The 21,263-nt window shown below is 27.0% G+C and overlaps 1 protein-coding gene across 1 annotated transcript; it reads right to left on the bottom strand.

The window, feature by feature from the left end:
• Positions 1 to 1,924: 1,924 nt before the first annotated feature.
• On the bottom strand, positions 1,925 to 19,073 carry LOC113558694. Its single transcript, XM_026964204.1, has 10 exons — positions 18,932 to 19,073; positions 18,741 to 18,867; positions 18,484 to 18,639; positions 5,534 to 5,895; positions 5,272 to 5,406; positions 4,656 to 4,881; positions 4,354 to 4,581; positions 3,365 to 3,638; positions 2,166 to 2,313; positions 1,925 to 2,088 (listed from the first exon to the last, which is right to left on the bottom strand). The coding sequence occupies exons 1-10, from the start codon at positions 19,009 to 19,011 to the stop codon at positions 2,031 to 2,033; spliced, it is 1,794 nt and encodes a 597-aa protein (XP_026820005.1). The 5' UTR covers positions 19,012 to 19,073; the 3' UTR covers positions 1,925 to 2,030.
• Positions 19,074 to 21,263: the final 2,190 nt, after the last annotated feature.

Here is a 21,263-nt window from a genome sequence, read left to right as displayed (position 1 = left end):
AAACTATATGTGAAAAATATTCTACCGGAAAGCCAAATTAATTTTTTATGAGTATCTGAATTCAAATATAAATATTTAACGATATTTAACGAAAAAAATGTCCATTAAAAATGATTTTTTGAAAAAAATGCTTAAAAATTTAGTACTAGTTTCCATAATATATAGTCTAGTGACCTTAAAATTCTAATTTAACAACCGGAACTGACGCCGTTTCGGTGCACTCCGATCTAGTTCGGGCACTGATTAATAATTTATACAAACACTAAATGGACTTGGCAGTGCACAGAGACATCGATTTTAGAGTAGACTCATTTATTGCCCTGAACAATCTCTGTGTGATATATGGTGAAAATTACAAAACAGCAATCTGCCTACATGATAGCTAAATATACAAATATTGTTTCAAAAACACAGGGCAATCTGAAAAACTTGCTCTGCCTAGAATAATGCAAAAGAAAGAGCACGTCCAAAAAAAAAGCCTCTGCGGTAGGTCAACTAAAAACCACGGTTTACACTCAGATGCAGCTGGTTTTTCAATTATTACTTTTAGAATCATCACTAATATTTTGTTTAATATCAGCTGTATTAATTAAACGATTTCGTCTAAACTACAACCATACACACATCGTCTTATAAATGTATAATATAAATTTGAATTTATTACATGCAACAGAACGTCTGCACAACAGACCAATGACACTATGACAGTGGTCAGTGACGTCACCCGGTTGGCCGGCCACCGCGCAACCGTCGAAATTTCCACTCACCCGCATCACACGGCTGTAAGGATAATAATTAGAACATTATGAAATCATTAAATAGACGGACACCGCGTGGTCAGTATACTATGAATTATTCATTATCTCTTACATTTTACTTCTTGACTTCACTTAAGATTTCATTATAAACATAATTTTACATAAGTTTCATCTGAATATAATGTCTAATATTGAATTCAATTAATATAATAAATAAAAATAAAATAAATAGTCAAATTATTTAATCTTAAGTTATTTAAGTATACCGACATTAGGTAATTTAATTTATTTAATTTTCGATGTATTTTTGCAGTTTTTGAAAATTGTATTCCAAGTTAAAATAATTGAAAATCTAGTACAATATCATACATAAATTAATTCTTTATAGACATAAAAGACATGTTAATATTTATAAATATAATTAATTTTATTATTTCATCACTTCATTATTAGGTATGTTCTGTATTTTACTCAGGTATTTAAGTACTATATCGGTAGTGTGTAGTGTATAATAATCATTATTAGTTTTAAATATTAACTTTTACTATTAAATAGGTAGTAAATAAAAATCTAGAAGGCACATTACACAGGATACAACGAATATAAGTGTTTTACTTTGTATGCTTGTTCCAGGGCAGCGTCAATAAAATATCAAAACGGAGTATCCAATATTCATAAATAACAAGGTATATCATACATAATTATACGTCATAATTAATCTTATAGTGTAAATATTATGTAACTATTTTTTAAATGTGTTATTGGTCTGTAGAACAACATACATAATATATTTATTAATTTATTTTTTAATAATATTACAGACTTGATCCCAAAATATACAGAGACACAGTTAGAATACATAATTAAGATTATATATTTATATTGCAATACAAACTTATACATATTCAATATTGTAAATATAATAATAATATAATATAATTGTATATATAATGTATGTATGTATTTATTTATTTTATTTTTATTTTTTATTTTTCCCCAACCTAATGTAACAATATACCCTCAAACTTAAAAATAAATATAAATATACTGTAGCCAATGGCCCAAGTTGCCGAGGCAGTTACTATAATAATAATAATAAAACTTAAACATAATAATTATCAATTATATTATATAAGTACAGTTAAATGGAGTACTTAATAACTAAAACACAACCAATCATCACCAATATAACACGTTACACTTATAATTAAATAACGTGCTAAACATAAAAAAGAAAATATACCTAATAAGAATATATCAGATACCTATTTACTACTCTTCGGGGTCTGGAATTTTAACAACAACTGGATCGATAGTAACGGTGCGACTGCTGCAAATGAAAATATAATAATAATTTACAATCTAAAATAATTTAAAGTATTTATAACTCATATTAATAATACTAACTTGTAAGCTTCTTTCATCAAATCGTACTCGTGTTCCAAAACACTCATCAACTCTGGCTTGACAAACATAAGTGCCACATTATAGGTGTCTTCGGCGTCTGGACTTTTACCGTATGTGAACTCGAACTGAATCCAATCGGTCCATAAACCTTTAATTTAAGCAATTTAATAAAATCGACTCGATACGATACAATTATACAATTATAATTAGTCTTTAAATATTTTGCAATCGTCTCGACAGAGACACTACAGGTGAATTTAGAAAAATTAGTCTCTACAAAAAAATGTCATATGTGAGCAATATTTGATTACGTTGTAATTTTATATTAGTGTCCGCCCATTAAAAAATAATAGTTTAAGTTATAATTTATAACTGATCATAGTTCATATTTTATCTTATCCTATTTAAAAACGCGCCTCAACTGCTGACAAAACGTGATTTGGGCATTTGGCACTCAGTAATATATTCATTTACATTTGTTAAATAATATAATTTACTAGAAAAATATCTTCAATTAAATTAACCTACAAATAATACACCGAAAAAAAAATTGTCCGGAAGATGGAGACTAATTTATATTATCTGTAAAAAAAATTATAACGAACGTCTATTGACCACATCATACTCTGTTTTTCGTTGGAACAAATTATCCCTTTTACCATATAGGCTAAAGGTTGGATACCACTAGTCACAATTCCATCAAACAATGCAGAGACTATATAACCAATGATATTATGGTAATTAATGGTCGATTATTTTTTTTTAATATAATATGTTTTATGTATTTTTGAACTGCAGAAATGACGTTTATTACATTTTACAAAAACATTGTCAAATATAAATCATAATAAAGGCTCAGTAGTAAATTGGAATAATAATTAAATCTAAAATAACAAAAATTAAGTATTTATACGAAAATTGGAGGCTTAGAAAAATTGTTGTAGAAGCTTTCAAAGAGAAATAATAAGTGGGAAAGGACTAAAAGTATTACCCATTAGTTATTTAGGAGAATTTGTCACGAAACTAATTATAATACGTTTCTTTCACAAGTGAATAAAAATGGCACATAATCGATGTGAATAGTAGGTAATTTAAATACCAGTAACAGAAAAACAGGTAGTACCTACCTCTACCCAATATTATTATTAGTCGAATGGCTGCAATGCATATTACTATTAATATTATAAAAATATACTCACGGACGTCATTTTCTTGGTGGCCAAATTTCAAGCACGTGAGGCTATACAGATTTCTTATGATATTGACGTCTATAATAGGGGCCAATTTCTCGCCATTTATCATGGTCAAGTACAAGTTCTTGTTCTCTGGTTCTATGGTTGTCAATCTGCTGAACAATTCCCGACTAAAGTCTATGTCTTTGCACAAAGTGCACCATTCGAGATACTTGACTCTGTATACCGTGTTAATCTCGTTGTATGGGCTGTCGGCGCCTTCTTCGTAAAACTGCTCGAGCTATGGACAACAAACGATACAACTTATAGCAAACCATGTTAAAAGACATACAACAAAAACAAAAAATCAGGACATTTGAACAGTTTGGTGTTGATCCGCTTCACAGTCATTCGTGTGTTTAATATTATGTTTGCTATATTATTACCGTTTATTGTTTACGTAATTCGTTCCACCATGATGTTATAACTAGTTACCTCATTTAAGAAAACATCTCAAATTACTGTTATCATGCTTCCTGCTGCGTCAAATGCACGAAAGATCATTTTTTCGACATATGTGCAGAGCCGTGCAGTGGGGGGGGGGCCTAGGGGGCATGCGCCCCGGACACATGATGTAAAAGGGGCGCCAAAAAAATTGAAATGCATAATGATAAATAAAATAAGGGCGAATATTTTTAATTTTGCCCTGGGCGCCAAATCTTAACGGCACGGCTCTGCATATGTGTATCAAGATGCATGTTATACTTGTAAATAATATACTATCACAATAACGTTCTGTTTAAATTGTTTTTATTTGTTAAAATAAAAAATAAGTTTTGACTATTAAACGCCGAGAAAATATCGTAATATTATAAAGTCCATAATAATTTCCAACCATCGATATAACTTTAATGTGTGTGCGTAAGACAGTATAATGTAGTCGAAAATAATAGTTAAATATGTTCATAATTATACCAAATACTGAAATACCAATTATTATACCATACCGTCCATACCAGAAAAAGATTGGTGTTCTGCAAATATAATTCCATAGTTTTCCACAAGAACAATGATTTGTTTTCCAATGCCCGAACACCGTCATCAAAAACCATTTTTACTAATTTATAATTATCAAGGATCTCATTATGATATTTTAAAACTTCTACCCACACATCAACGTTGTCTTTGTTGCGATCGATCGCCATTTTTAAAATTTCAGGACGTCTTTGATTGGTATGTTCGGCCTTTATAACACAACAAAACGTATACAAATTATAATTTAAAATTTAACATTTATTATTATATTTACAAAATTTACCCAATAAACGTAATAATCTGGTTTGTGTAGACCACCAAGCTCAAAATGCCCTTTTTGGAACGCTTGTTCCATTGCTCTGTTGACTAAACATCTAATTGCCTCGTCGTTAACAGAACTGCTTATCCATTGTTTTACTAAATATTCAGTAAATAATTCATTTAAATTTCTTTTTTTTTCCATGTTTAACAATTTTTTTAAACCTTCTTCATACCATTTGATACAACTCCTATACAACAAAATCGTATCATTATTATGTAGGTACCTTTATAATCAATTAATAAATACAGAGTGATTTTTTTTAACGGTAATCATCATAAGTTATTATATTATCATTTATCTATGTAAAAGAATGAGTACTAAAGTTTTTGAAAATATTTTCTTAACCATATATTCATAACCATTACAAAACAATATTTTTAATATTATATTATATTTTCAATTTTTTTTTACATAATTTTTTTATACCAATGTAATAATTTCTTGACTAAATTATAAAAAAAAATATTTTTATTAACGTTAGTACTTTTAAGATAGGCAGGTAGATATTTTCAATGTATACCCTCGCAGTTATAAATTCTATATAATAATTAATAATAATAATATTGATTAAAATAACCTTATTCTGTGTTCGCAATTAGTGGTGTACTTTATAGTGCTCGGAATTTTGTCATCAAGCATGTATCCTTCTGTACATAATAATGCAACTTTATGCCACATCAGATAATTTTGAGAGTATCTATTGATAAAATCGCTATATTTTGTAATTACAAAATAACATTAATATTATTTATGTTTTGAAACAAAACCTCATGTATAAATCAACATATATTTATTTACTATTGTATATATATATATATATATATATAATAGGTACTCACAACATAACAATGTATTGAAGATGATTAATGGATTCAACTTGTAAGGTCTTTTCTAGTAAAATTATGTGTAGTTCTATGTCGTCGCGGAAATGGTCGATTGTTTCTTTATACTTTTGTATAACCATGTGGGATGATTCCAGATCTTTGTCTACCAAAAATTGTATTTCTATCAAGAATTGTTCTAGACGCAGTCTTTTGCAATTTTTATGTATTCTAATGCCTTCGTTAAAATAATTTCTTGCAGCCTGCATATTGCGGTGTTCGTGTTCGAATAATGCTGCAGATATGTACAATTTCGAATCACACTTTTTTTTTGACATAAGTACAATCAATGGATGTATTTCGTTGGTTATAAACAATTTCTGAAATCAATTAATGTTGCATGGTAAATAAGTGTAATGTTTTTTGTAATATTTTGATGTTATTAATTCATCGTTCATATTTTGTTCTCACTGTTGATTTTTAAGATTTAAAAGAACACTTTTTTTGTACATTAATATTTATAAAACAATAGGTACCTATATTTATGCAAAGAAAATTCAATTTTTAAACATTATTACCAATTTGAGATAAACTTACATTTAAAATCTTAAAAATAATTTATTTTATGTCTATAAACATATTATGAGTGAATAAAAATACGCGGAATCGCACGGAAATTAGTAAAATTATAGAATGATCGACGAAAAGTTCAATGATTTAAATTAAAACATTTGCTCGTTGTCATTCAGTTAATTTTGGTTTTAGAGTCATGGTTGAGAGGTTAAAATGATTTTAAAAAATTAGGTTTATCTGAATTTGGTATTGAAAACACCCGTTGTTATTTAAAAAAATGCAAGTTGTATTGCGCATGCACGCATTAAGAGGATGTCAGCGCACTGTTTGTTTTCTCTCTCTAGCCCACGCGCAACATAGACAAAATGCATTTACGAAGTCTGAGTAGAACTCGCTCAATTTTGGTTCTAGAGTAAATATACATATTATAAAATTAAATATTGATAATATTTCTGAATACAAAACGATGAGTTTTTTTCATTATTCCCAATACAACGTTAATTGTATTGTTTAAAAATAGATATAAATCACAACATTTTTAAATAACCTTAAACTTTTCAAAATTTTAATTTTTTTAAAAAAAACTCATTGTCTTGTATTCTGAAATTTTGTCAAAATTTAATTTTATAATAGGTATATTTACTGTAGAACCAAAATTGAGCGAGTTCTATTCAGACTGCGTAAATGCGTTTTATCTATGTTGCGCGTGGGCTAGAGAGAGAAAACAAACAGTGCGCTGACATCCTCTTAAAAGATATGAAAATTTGAAAATCGTCAAAAAACGTGTAACTAAATATTCTCTGTCTCTTCCCGAAAATCCCACATCAGTTATTAATCTTAGACCACTGAACTGAAATATTTCGAATTTTCTTTTAAAGGAAACACACCGTATATTGTGTTATAATATATTAGGTTTATTATTTTAATATTTTTTTTATATTATTCAATAAAAACTAAATACAAATAATGAAATAATTTTAATAACACAATCTGTGGTCAACAAAATAACAATTATTATATTTTTAAACATAATTTATAAATTATATTAAGAGAAAAAATGTAGCCCACAGGAGGGGAAGCTGCCGGGCGCCCGTCCTGTTGTACCCATACGCAGTGTACGCACGCTTACGTATTAAATTTAGTTAGCTTTATAATCTTACCATTTTAGCATTCCAAAAATGATCTAATCTCATAGGTAAGCTAATAAAATATCTATTTGAGTTAGTGTTAATGAAAACTACTCTCGTAATTTTTAAGTTAAACATTATTTAACATTAAAAATATTAATAATTATTATTTATTAATGCATACTAATTAATGATGTATACTATAGCCTACTGGCTACTATGTCTTACAAATTACAAACCATAATACTATTATTATATTCGAGCCCTCGTCGGGTAGGCATTGCTCCTGGTGGTATAGTTACGACTGGACTGTACCTACTAAATTGTTCGGCTTGCCTTCATAATGGACATTACTAGGTACATTAGATATAGGAAGTAATAATTATTGACTCTTTGACAGCATTTTTCTAATGTATACGTGTATGATGTACCTATTGATCATTTATCCACCTTGACCACGACTTTTTTTTTTCATAGGTTATAGCCTATAGCAGTGGTTTTCAAGCTGGGTGCCGGCGAGTATCCACTAAGTGTGCCATGGTTTTTCCATAAATTACCGATTGCATTGAATTGTGATATAGGAAAATGTGGGTATGTGTCAACTATTCGTCCAAGAATTAAAAATATTTGTTAGCCCATCAATCAAACATTTCTTATTAAATGTATATATAATTATAATTAATTCAAGACAATTTTGTTCATCTAAAAAAAAGGTCAGTGTGCCGTGTATAATAAAAGTTTGAAAACCACTGGACAATAGGTATGTATAGTGTAGTTGCCACCGAACGACCGAACTGTTCGAACTATATTTATTCAGTTGCCCAACGAGTTACTTATCTAAAATCGTACAGACTACAATGTAGTCACTAGTTCGCTATAATATATTATGTTCGTGTTTACCTAACGATAACTGATAGGTTGACAATATTATTCCGCTTTGTCGTATTGAGTTCATATTGGACATTGATGATGATAATATCTACAATGAATAATGATGTTTGCGATCGTATTCGATATTATAAAATGTGTTCGGATGAAACTAGTAAAACCGTTGCTTAGCGTATTGCGCCGGTATTCCTTTCTTAAAAAATTAACGAACCAACTAACTTTCATAAATATCCTAAATATCTTGTAAGGTAAGTAGTATTTACTTGGATTTAAATTTAGGTACCTATAGTCACATTCATCTAACAAAATGTTTATTCCATGTGGTATTTATAATATTTAATAGTATACCAGTATTATACGTATAATCATTTTCCAAATTTAGATGTGCTTTTTGGACTGAAACATTTATAATTTATATTCTTTGTTTTAGTTTTAATCAGCCATCATTTATCTTTTTAGGTACCTACCTACTTTAACTTCTAAATTAATTATACCTACATAATATATATTAACTCCCCCAACATTTAATTTTTTTCTTTGTAATGAAATAATGTAAATTTTAATTATCCATGTGACCTATTTGTTAAGCTATTTCTTAGAAAAAACTTGTAGACAGTTCTAGAATATTTCTCATATTGTATTTTTAAATAAATCTATGATGTTTAAAACTAATTAGAAAAATAGAAAATTATCAATTTTCAAAACATTTATATATTCATTTTATAATATAATTAATTAATTGGTGTAATTTCTAATGAATCAAATAAATAATCAAATTTTTCACAAGTAAAGTTTAAATTATCACTCACAATAATTATTATACAACTAAACAAGTCATTTAAGTATCCTTTATAGTTTAATATTGTATTATTTATTTATGAATACAAAAAATCAACTATATCAAGTATTTATATACCTAGTGTAACTATACTAAAGTTTGAATTCAACCAATATTCATGTTAGATATTATGAATAAAAATAAGAATATTTAAATTAATATAAATCATTCCCTATATTAATTTTACTAACTACCTATTCATAATACAAATTAACTATATGTACCAAATTTGTAAAAATAAATAATTTAATTTAACTTTTTAATTTTTATTGTTGGTATTTATACTATACCAGTATTCTCTCTGTAATTATAATATTATAATTCACTAGTACCTACTATTATTTACATGAGTTTAATTGATTTAAGAAAATTAGAAGTTTGAGATTGTGAATCTTAAAATAAAGGAGACTAATAATATTATCATTTTATAAAAAAAAAAAAACATGAGCATGTAATAAAATAAAATAATATTTTTTTCTTATTTAGAAGTTTTTATAGGATGATTAAGATATACTAATTTAAAAAAAAAAAACTATATTTTAAACCATCATTATAAACTGTATGAGATTTTAACCAAATGAATCCAAAAAAAAATAATTTAAAAAGTACCTAAAAGGACTTTTGAAATTTGAAGCACAACAATTATTTAATCTTCTACCTAGTGCTAGTATTAAAGTAAATATCAATACAAAAACAACTTTAGATGCTTGTTGAGGTAGCTTAAACTTATTTTGCCTAGACTTGCATATTTATTATTTATACCACTTAAATATCCCAAAAATATATAGCTTCACTTGAAATTCCAAAAATGTTTCATAACAAATATTATTATGCAAATTTTCGTTTGCCGATATCTTTTCAGTTTAGAGTAAGAGAAATAATGTAAAAATTGTTTCAATAAGTCATATAAGATGATGGAATTCACTTTAAGTAACTGTCAATAACTATTTAATTATGCGGATAAATTGCATATTAAAATAATAAGTTGGATTTATCCCTGTTATTTACTTCTATAGAATATGTATAATAGGAAGTCTTCTAAATGAACAAAAATAAGTAATTGTTGAAATTGAATTTAAACTAATTCAATTTTAGTTAATTAACCAATACCTAGTAGGGTATTTTTTGGTGTTATACAATATAATTTAGATTAATAAAGTTAACAAAATCACATAGGTAATACATTTGTAGATAGATTTACATTTTGAGACATTTTTATATTTTACAGGTATTTAATTAGTAACAGATAATCCGTAGTAATATTATAAAAAAAATTATGATTGTATCAAAATGTAGAAAACTACGAATTTGAAAATAGCAATTGATTCATTTATTATCAATGATAAATCTGATACTGAAGATAATATTACTTCAAATGAACCAAATCTAATTCAGTAAGTGATAACTGATAATAGCAAAAATAAACAAGTAAAATAATTTTATTTTTCTTAAACTTAAATTATATGTTAAATATATAGTTAATGTTTCTTTTGAGTCTTTTTCACTATCTGCTTCCCTAAAGGATTAAGATGAGCCAGCCTAATACCAAATTATTCTGTGTAACACTAATTTTTTTTGCGACTTTTGAGTTATGGATAATGGAAAAGATCACGTCTTCATAAATTATTTGTATAGGGGTTGAAAATTAAAAGATTAGATTACTTTTTTTCGTGCTTCTAATTAATCGCAGATTATATTATAATATGTATACACATTAAAATCAAAAGTTGTTAAATTTAAATAATCTTAAGTGTTAATTGTCGTCAACTAAAATGTTATACTTAATTTTTATGCTTTATTTTCAATAGTAAAAGTGACTTGTTTTAATATGAATGAAGGAGAAATAGGATTTAATTTTATAGATTATTGAATACATTGAATTTACCTATGAACAAATAACAGAATGGATATTAAATTTAAATTATTTACAAAACACTGAAGATGGTTTAATTTTTACCTGAAAGTGCTAATTAGTATAAATTGTAATAAATTGTATCTGATATTTTAACAGTTAGTACTTTCTGTCTTCTGATCAAAAGTAAGTAAGTTAAATTTATTTGTTCTAAAGTTATTTCGTTAGGTTATTTGATTTTACAACTCTTGTGAAAACCTCATATAATATTTTAATATTGCAAATTAAATGATATTATACTGACTATGCCATGTTATAAAATATTGAAGTATTTTAAAAACTAAAAAAATTATATTTTAGAATTTATCCTTTTCTATATAGCTTACTTTTTTGTGAAATTAAAATGCTATTATGCATTAAATATTATCCATATAAACTTCATCAAGAGGCAATACCTTAGCTTAATTTCTCATTTATAACATTGTTGTTATGGTGTATTATTATTATTTATTTATTTATGTTTGATATAGTAGTTTTTAAAAAATACCTTTTACAAATAAACAAGTATAATATAAAATATAATATAAATATTCATGTATGTATAGCAGAAAAAAAAAATAATAAAATTTAATTTAAGTAAAGGTAAGTATTAACTAAGATGAGCCGTAGAACTATAAATAAAAGTCACAATTTAGTTGAATATTAACATAAAAAAAAATCAATTTAAGGCAATAATTAATGGAATGGAAAGGGACATAAGAGAGATTGATTTTTAGATATGAATATGTAGGAACACAGAAATGAATCGTTGGTCTTTTTATCAACACATCAAATTAATCACCGTTATGCTTAAATAATGTATCAAGTTCATGAGAATTTATATTTAAATCTTAATTATTTTTTCAACTTCAATGTTTTCATTTGAAAAATCTATCAATTTCAATTAATATGTTTTATAAAGTGAAACCTCTGTTTAATTATTGATTGTAATATTATTACAATATGTATCGTTCAATATTATTTTAAAGTGAGTATTTAAGAATATTATCTCCGATAATACTTTGTGGTTTAAGTCTTCAAAATAACTAGTTATCTAATGTTCTATTTCCTGCTAAAATTATGTTTCATTCAAGATAGAAAAAAACTTTTAACATAGGTAGTAGATACCATTTTATTATTTTAATTAAAAAATATTAAGTCATCCAAAATGATAATATTCTTATTGTTTTTAAATGTATCCACACGCTTGCAATATAGTATATTTCTGTAATCTAAGTCAGTGTTAAACTTTTTTTAAGGTTATTAGAATTAATTTTCTTATTGTTTATAAAGAATTACCTAATGTTAGATCTAGTATCTATTAGAACACTAATATACCTATTTAATTTATGGTAGGTTATCTCATCTAAAAACTTGAGAATCAATAATTAAATTATATAAATAAATTGTTTAAAAAGAAAATTATCACAAATTGTTGAAAGAACGCCACATCCCTACAAGTTGTCTTCATTTTACAAAAACTAGAGTGCGATGTCCTTTAAAATTACTCCTTTAGAGTCTAAAAAAATAATGTTTGATTTTTAGTTTTATTCCACTTTACCGTACACATTTTACCATCAATACTAAATTTCAGTAATTCTAAATACTCTGGTATCTATATTTTCAACGTACTATGTTACGCTGTCTGTTCGTTAGTGTGTTATCCGCCCCAAAACACAGATAAGCTTACGTCATGATTAAACATAGTAATACATAATAATAAAAACATGCATTCGCCGACTGTATAATACTTCGTAAAAATTGAGAATATACCATGGTACAGAGTATTTAGCAATCATGATTTACTTACTTTTAAAGACACAGATATTTGAAGTTCGTTGCTATAAGCTTAAAATATTCAAAATTACAAATGTTTACACTGCAGAAACATACACCTATTAAAAGCACGATAACTCTTCGGCTGGGCCTCCATTATTGTACACCCTTGTAATTTGTAGTTTCTTGTAGATATACTCTATGTCAAGAGATCTACGTACTGCAATAGTTAAGTTAAACTAGTATCATCGCTTTGATTATTTAGCGTGGTCCGCGTGGGGCTGTAAACAGCCTTATCATGTAAGCGAGTCACCCCACCCCCACTTAGGTTGCTTCACACAGACTAAGAAATTGATTTCTACCCTGTAACGCAAGGGCGCCCGCCAAAATATAAAATAGTGGAGTACAGAGTCAATTAAATTAAAAAATAACCAACACTTATAAATTAAATTAGTTTCACAAAATATAAAAATAGTATAGTTAATATAAACATAAATTTTAATTTAATATTTGTAAAAATACTAATTTAAAGAGATTAGAGTTGGTTTTACATATGTTTCTAACACACATGCAGCATTTTTTAATTATAATGCAATTATGTTTAAGCGTAATATATTTTTACAATAGACGCTTATAAATTATTTAGGAAACATTTAATTGTGGAAAGTGAATTTTTAGGTTAAAATGTATTATATATATATGTATATATAGGTATTGGGTTAATGTAGCTCAATACTCTATGGAAGTAAACAATTCGGATGATTTCTTGATTACAGAATAAGTAGAGAAAAAACATATTTTGCACAATTTAACATATTTTTTAGTTGAGAAAATATTTATTTTAACCTATTTTCAATAATTTATAATTTATAATATTATCTATAAAACAAATTGTAATTGTTCATTTCCCAAGAATCTAAGAGAAATACATAATTTTTATTCATAATTCAAAACAATTGTATTGAACTAACGGACTTTTACTAAAGTCCATATATTCTTGACACATTTAAAAAATTGTACCAAGTATTATGGTGACTAGTAAAAAATCACTAATGAATAGTAGTCAAACAGAAAAAGTAAAGACGTATTGTTTTTATGTTATAGTACAAAAACTGATTAAAATAAAAATACAATAGTCTTGTTTGCGGGATTATTTGACAACGAGCGCTATATATCGATTATACCTACCTTTAGAACAGGAAAATTAAAATTTCGTAATTCAATATACAATAATAATTAATATTAATAGTATTAATCTGGCTAATAATAAAGAAGACTACAATTTAAATTTTAAGGCGTGATTATGGTTGAAAAGTAAATCAAACATAGATAGTTAGGTACCTAGTGTCCACTCAAAAACTGGTGTCTTAGGGTAAACCAATAATGAGTGCTGTGCTGCTGCCTAATCGATTTTTCTAATAAATATACTGCATTTTATTTAAATTGTTGAGATTTATAGATTCAAAATTATACGAAAAAAAAAAAATGTTTGGTGGTTATGGGGTGGACTCGGAATTTACGACACAATAGTAAAACCAAAAAAAAATAAAGGTTTTTATCTTTAATATCTATCGAGTGATATTGGTGTTGGTTAAATGGATTGTTGTGTATATTTTTATAAACTTTATCATTACCTATCCATACTATTTCAGTATAACAGTAGGTATAACTATCTTTTGCTATTATTCATTAAACACGCGGTGTCACTATGTCGATCGTTTGTCATGATTATTATGGTTTATTACAATACAAACTTCATACTATAATTATCACTAGGTACCTTAGTTCTTCAAACGATAAAAATCAATAATTAAATATATATATTATGCCTCAATAATCCGGAATTTATTCAGACCGACTGACGCTCGAAATACTGGAGGTTTTCAAAGTAGCTACTCAAATTACTTAAAAAATTTGTATTAAAATTGTTATTAAATTTAACAAATTACAAAAAATACATTAACTATTGAGTACAGTATTTACCTATTTATAACTAGATACATACTTACACATATTTATGTATTAGGAAAAAAATAGGTTATTTTATTTTTGAGTAGTATACGTGACAAGAAAGAAGTAAATGATCTAATAAGCAATTTATTATTCCCAAAAAAATAATAAAATATATTAGGGAATTCTTAAAATATTAATTATTAAGGGGCCGCCACACCAATATTTGTTTTCTCCGTCTAGCACCGATATAATATAGAAACAAAGATATTCCGTATTTTCAAGATTACGACAGTCTGGTTCAATTCAGGACAGAGGCACTTATTATATATTTTATAAAAAAGAATATTTTCTATATATTAACTGTATATATTTTTAATATTTAAATGTTATTATAAATATAAGCATGTTTTAATTTTAAAAAAATTTGATTAATTTTGACATCAATAACTTATTCAAAAATATAAAATATTATGTTCCGTCCCGCGCGCCTGTCCGAATTACAACGATCACCAGATTTTCTAGGCTCTACTATATATTAAATAAAATAATATAAATATGTATATCCGCGCAAGTGTATAAACAAGAGGGGATTTAGGGTGTCATATCCACAATGGAATATATATAATATATATTTTTTTAATAAAGTTCTAACATTTTATAAGAAGCTTAAGAAAATAATATTAATATTATACATCTTCTAAAAAAAAAATATTTACATATAGATAAATATATGTACCTATATATGAATTTGATATAGTAAAATAATTACACTCTACAATAATATAGGCCAAAAGTAATTAGACCTTTGTATTTATTAAAAAGAGCTCCAGTCTCACACAAAAAATTTCTTAAAACATTAATGACTTTGCTATCAATATTCTTAAGACAATTATTGCTATTATTATGCTATAAGAGGACGCTATACCCGCATGTGTTGTCTCTGTCTTACTAACCGATATCATAACAAATTTTCGTTCAGCAGAATACATTTTGTGATGTTAGCTTTAATATTAGAGTAAATTTATCTATTATCAAATTTAAAGGTAAGAAAATTATCTAGACAATGACCTACGCTTTTATTGATATTATCATTTTAAAGGGAGTCATGAACATTTTAAAGTTGTACAATTGTACATAGCTATAACTCACTTTAAAATAATAATATCAATAAAAGCATATGTAGTTGTCTAGAAAATTTTCTTACCTTTAAATTTGATAATATATAAATTTACTCTAATATTAAAGCTAACATCATAACATGTATTCTTCTGAACGAAAATTTGTTATGATGTACATTAGTAAGACAGAGACAACACATGCGGGTATGGCGTCCTCTTAAAGCGCAATATTACCATCCAAACGACAAACTAACTTTTTGACAGATCAAACAGAACATTTCATGATGATCTAATGTGCTAATAATAAAACAATTATAAATAAGTAAAAATATTCAAATATTAATAGTAATACATAATATGTATAATTATTACTAATTTTTAGGTGAATTTAAAATAGTAAATTTATTCATAAAAAAAAAAATTAATTAATTTCGATAAAATAAATAATAATTATTTATATTAGTATCATCACTATTGTGTACTTGATAATTTTTTGTCATGACTCGTGTATAATGTGACTTATATGAGTCATCAGTAGTTATTAAATTAAACACCCATGCATTAATAAATTGTGCTAATACTGCCAATATAATATATTTTACTACTTAAATAATTAATACAATTTAGGAGATTATGTGATATAAATTATAATACGACCATAGTAAATATTCAAACAAATGCGAACGAACGTAGTTTAATTCCGTACAGAATCACATTTACTAAGAAAAACAATTAGTACCACACAATAGTTTTTTAACTCGATTATAAATATAGGTAATAACTAATAAGTAATATTTATATTAACTATTCAGAATATTCATGTACAAAGTACAAATATAGATTAATATTTTGAAAAAGTTCTATAAAATTAAGCGTTGCAAAAAAAAATGTATCATTCGTCGCCTTGTCGGTTTACTCATAATAAGTACTTGCATACCATTCGAGAAATATTTCTAAATAAAGTTTTGGTGCACCCCCAATTCCACCCAACTACGCCCTTATTTTCGATTATTACAAAAAGTTTTTAATGATGGCCACACTGTTAGATTATATTTAAGTAGAGCCCTTTATTTTCTCTACGTATGAAGGCATATCAATCAATCGATCAATAACATATTAACATAAAAGATTAAATGTATACTAATTATAGATAATTTTTTATGTCTAATACCATGATGTTTTTTGTTAAAGATGGATAGACACTGAGAGAAAATCTTTGGGGCCAGTCAGTTTTTTAAGTGTTATTTGTAGTAGAACTTTCAAATGTTTTTTTGCTATGATGGTAACACTGATTTTAGTTACACTTATGACTTTCATTTTTCTTTTTTATACTTTCTCAAAACTTCTTACTTTCAGTATCTCTGCTCATGGAGACTTATCAATGAATTTGATTAATAATGTAAAAGCTTAAATTTATATAATACAGGATGATTATTTTATCAAACAACATTCATTGTTAATATTTTTAAAAATATATTTTTTACATAATTCTCAATCGAAAAACTGAGCGGAATGTGAGTGGTATGAGGATACCCCACAAGATTTTGGTCTACTACTTCACTAACCACAGCTTTAAATACTTATAAATTATACTCATAAACCAGTAGTCAAATTCCAATTTTTATGTATTGATACACTCCAAATAATATTCTGCTTTAAAATATGAAATAAAAATGTATGATGTTGTTCAAAAAAGAAAAAAATTATAACGATAAAATAGAACTTAAAAAAAATGTTTTATTTCAATTGGAAATTATATAAAAATGTATTTATAAAAACTTTAAAAGATTTTGTAAAAAATCAAATGTACCGCACATTTGGCGTCGAAATACGATCAACTATATGGACATAAACTAATCAATACAAAATAAAATATAACTATTAACTAACCATGGTATCATCAATTTTACCCCATTTAACACCAAACAAAAACCAATAAATGATTCTCAGAATCCTAAGCTAATCAATTATAGAAACAAAATAAAAATAATAATTTATTTGGAAATTGTGAAAGATACAATTACAAAAAGTTTTAGGTATTCTAATATTATCCAATAGAATAAGTAAAAAATTAAAATAAAAACTATTGTAAAAACGATAGTGTTATACACTATGGTGTTATACGTGTTTTACTTTCCAATATGCTAATTTTTAATAATATTTTTAACTTTTTTATTTAATAAAATAATTTGTTTAGTTATAGTCTAATAATGTAGTTAATTGATGGCACAGCATAATAGCTTTAAAATTAAAAATATATTACTATAAACAGTTTAAAAATTTTAAAGATATTTTAGAAATGTGCGATAGCAAGGTTCGATTTTATTTAAAAAAAAGTTTAATTGCCCATAACTTACAAGCTGAAAATTATACTTCGTTTCTTGAGAGGTCTTTTTAAAATATTTTAAGTTATGCTATCATATGGCACTATATGGTCTCTTCCTTAGGAATATTTTTTTAAAATAATGTACGCCCCATTTCGTGTAATATTACTGGTAGTAATTTTTTGAGGGCGATATAAATTATATAAAGTATGGTTTTAAAATGTTCTTATATTTTAAAAAATATTGAAAAACAAGATTACCTACTGATAATTTCATTTTTAAACACTACAATTATTATAAATAAAATATTGAATTTGTTAGAGTGTGAATTAGATGCTTGATTTATTTTGTGATAAAGGCTAGACAGACGAACCATATTATAAATTACCTCCAAAATGGTAAATTGTTTAGCCTCAGGTAGTGTACGTATTATTTTAATAATAATTATAATAATAATCTCAAGTATCGTGATTTACTTACATGTGTTGATTGAAATTCCATGTACTCTTCCAATAACTCAGATTCGAATGAAAATAGTAAAAACATGCTGTAGTACAAGTGATCGATTCGATTGGACAAAACGCTAAGGATTCTGAAATTCTGACGTTCGAACATTGCATTAAGATTAGCACTTTTCTGTAAAAAAAAAAAAAAAATCGATAAAAATAAATATTATAATTGTATGGTACTCGTTTGATAATTTCGTGTTCTAAGTGGTCTAAGTGTCCAACACATACGTTGATTTCAATATCGCAAATCTCCAACACTCTCAATTCGAGTCTTATTAATTGCATACACTCTTCTTTTGTGATTTCTTCGGTGACTGCTTGCTGGACGAAATACTTTCGTTTTTTGAGAAGTTGTCTAAAAAGATACGAAATTATTATTTGATCGTGCACTGAACTAAAAACGAATATTGTATACTCACGTGATCATTTGGTCATTCATGAGATTGCGGGTCTTTAAAAAACAAATTTCTGGACATACACCATTTAGAACTATAGACATTATGACGGTGTTGTTGCTTGTAATATATTGTTTTAGACTTTATTCAAGACCTCAGAGTTACAATCGACACAGTAGGAATGCTGTGTTTTATAACTATTAAGTGTGTGAATGAAATGTTAGTATGATGGAACCTGTTGTTGCTATATACGTGCGCGATATAAAGACGAACGGGACAAAATGTCGTGGGTCACTGCTGGGTGTTATCCTTCGGTGTACAGGTCGAAGCTGCCGCCAGCAGCGCTGATTTGTCTTGGTCATCTGTGGGTGGGAGGCGGTGAACAAGATGACTGATTAGAGTTCCATCCCGATAGCAGCAGCAGTGGTGGCGGTGGTAACGGTAGCGGAATAATTGGTGATTTTGTCGGCGGCGCCACAGTGGCCGTTTTTCGGTGAGTCAGAAATAATCGATTACGAACTGGTGCTGGAAGACGGCCTGTTGCGACTGCGCGGGTTACTACTACTTCCACAACTAGTCACTTGGTCGTTTGTAGATTTCGGACTTTAATGGAAAATTAAAAAAATATATTATCCACAATAATGGAAAATTTAAAGAAAACGTGTTTTATAATAATTATATAGATATAGGTAGTTGTTTTCTTACCTATTCAGATCAGACTGACTACCTGTTGTACACCTTTTGCACTAAGTTCTAACATGTTCATACCAAGATCGCACCACTGAGGTTTTGCCGCAAAAATCTATAGTGAACATTTATTTCTCATATTTTTACATCTCGGTGGCCACTGAAGAGAATACTAATGTTTTATCGAGCTTATGACGTATTATTATAAAAATATTAAAATTATATTAATTTCCATATCGTTATTTTGACTATTTTATTATATTTCACTGATGTTCTATATATACATTTCCCACGTGCAGATAAGCCTATAAAAGTTAAATTTAATTTAATAAACGAAATTTTAAAAATTATAAAATAGGCTGTTGTTAAGTCTATATAGAAATATTTGTTGCTTGTTATACCACTTTTATTCGTACGTGGGTTTCTGAATATTCTCGAAATGTTTTTGTGTAATATATCTTTACCATTACCATTATTTTTTTTACACAACATTTTGATGTAAAATCAAGTAACATGGTTAGTAAATTAAAATTTTTTGACAATATGCTGTACGTGTTGTTTAAATATTCACAAGCTACATATACTCTGGGGTTATGGCCAGGGACACTATATATTCATATAAATAAAGACGCAGAATTGATCTCGCGTATACATATGAACGGTTGTGTCCAATATTGCAGTAGGTTTTAAAAATAATAATATTGTCTTTTTTTGTAAAATATATCGTGTTTAACGTGTTTGTTTATCATTACATATGTATACATGATGTTGTTACAAACAAACCCCGCATTCAATAGAAACTCACTCGAATGACCTCCAAAATGTTGTTAAACTGCTTACAAAAAAAAAAAAAAACCACCCTCAGTTATTCACCGTATAACAATATTATCGATACGACCTGGTGGATGAATATCGTTCTCCAAAATTACAATAGTGTTACAATGTTTTTAACGGATTTATTTTACACAAACACTCTAAGCACATCATTGTATGGCAGCATCTGTATTTTAAAGAGGCATTGGTTAAAGTATACAAAACCTCATACTGTCGTTTATCGAGAACTCGTATTGTAGCCTGGCGATCCTTTCCTTTTTATTCCCATTAGGTCTGGCGTCACCAAAATAATATACCGTCTAGCCGAATGTGCATTAATGCTGACAGCCGACATGAAATATTTATCTCGAATCCCTGCCATTTAATAACAATATCAATAATAATGAAATGTTTAATATAAAGCGCTGGAGGAGGTAACTATTATTTTTATATTTTATATTTTATACCGCGTTTTCGAAAAGAACATGAATAGGTATATCATTATTCATTATATTGTTCTCATTGACAATACGAGTGGAGAACCTATTGACCGGTGCCAGCTATATACGTGATGGAAACAGGGCGTGTTTGTATTAAATCATACCTGGAATAAGAGAAATTCTGCGAATCTAAATGTTATCGAATGGTGTATATAGGTATTATATTTTACTATATTATATACTTTACCGACCACCGACATTGAATTTTGGGATGACATTGAATTGAGTGCCGCAAATACTTTTGGGATATTGGAGTTGAGTCCGACCAATACTGTTAGGTTGTTCGAGTCCATTATTGATACATGCATATATTGATTGCTTACATTGTTTTTAATAATAATAATGATTAGGTGTGT

This window comes from Rhopalosiphum maidis, chromosome 4, assembly GCF_003676215.2.
Source record: "Rhopalosiphum maidis isolate BTI-1 chromosome 4, ASM367621v3, whole genome shotgun sequence".
Lineage (NCBI taxonomy): Eukaryota > Metazoa > Arthropoda > Insecta > Hemiptera > Aphididae > Rhopalosiphum > Rhopalosiphum maidis.
The sequence above is the reverse complement of the archived record's forward strand: the minus strand, read 5'-3'. Positions and strand labels throughout refer to the sequence as shown.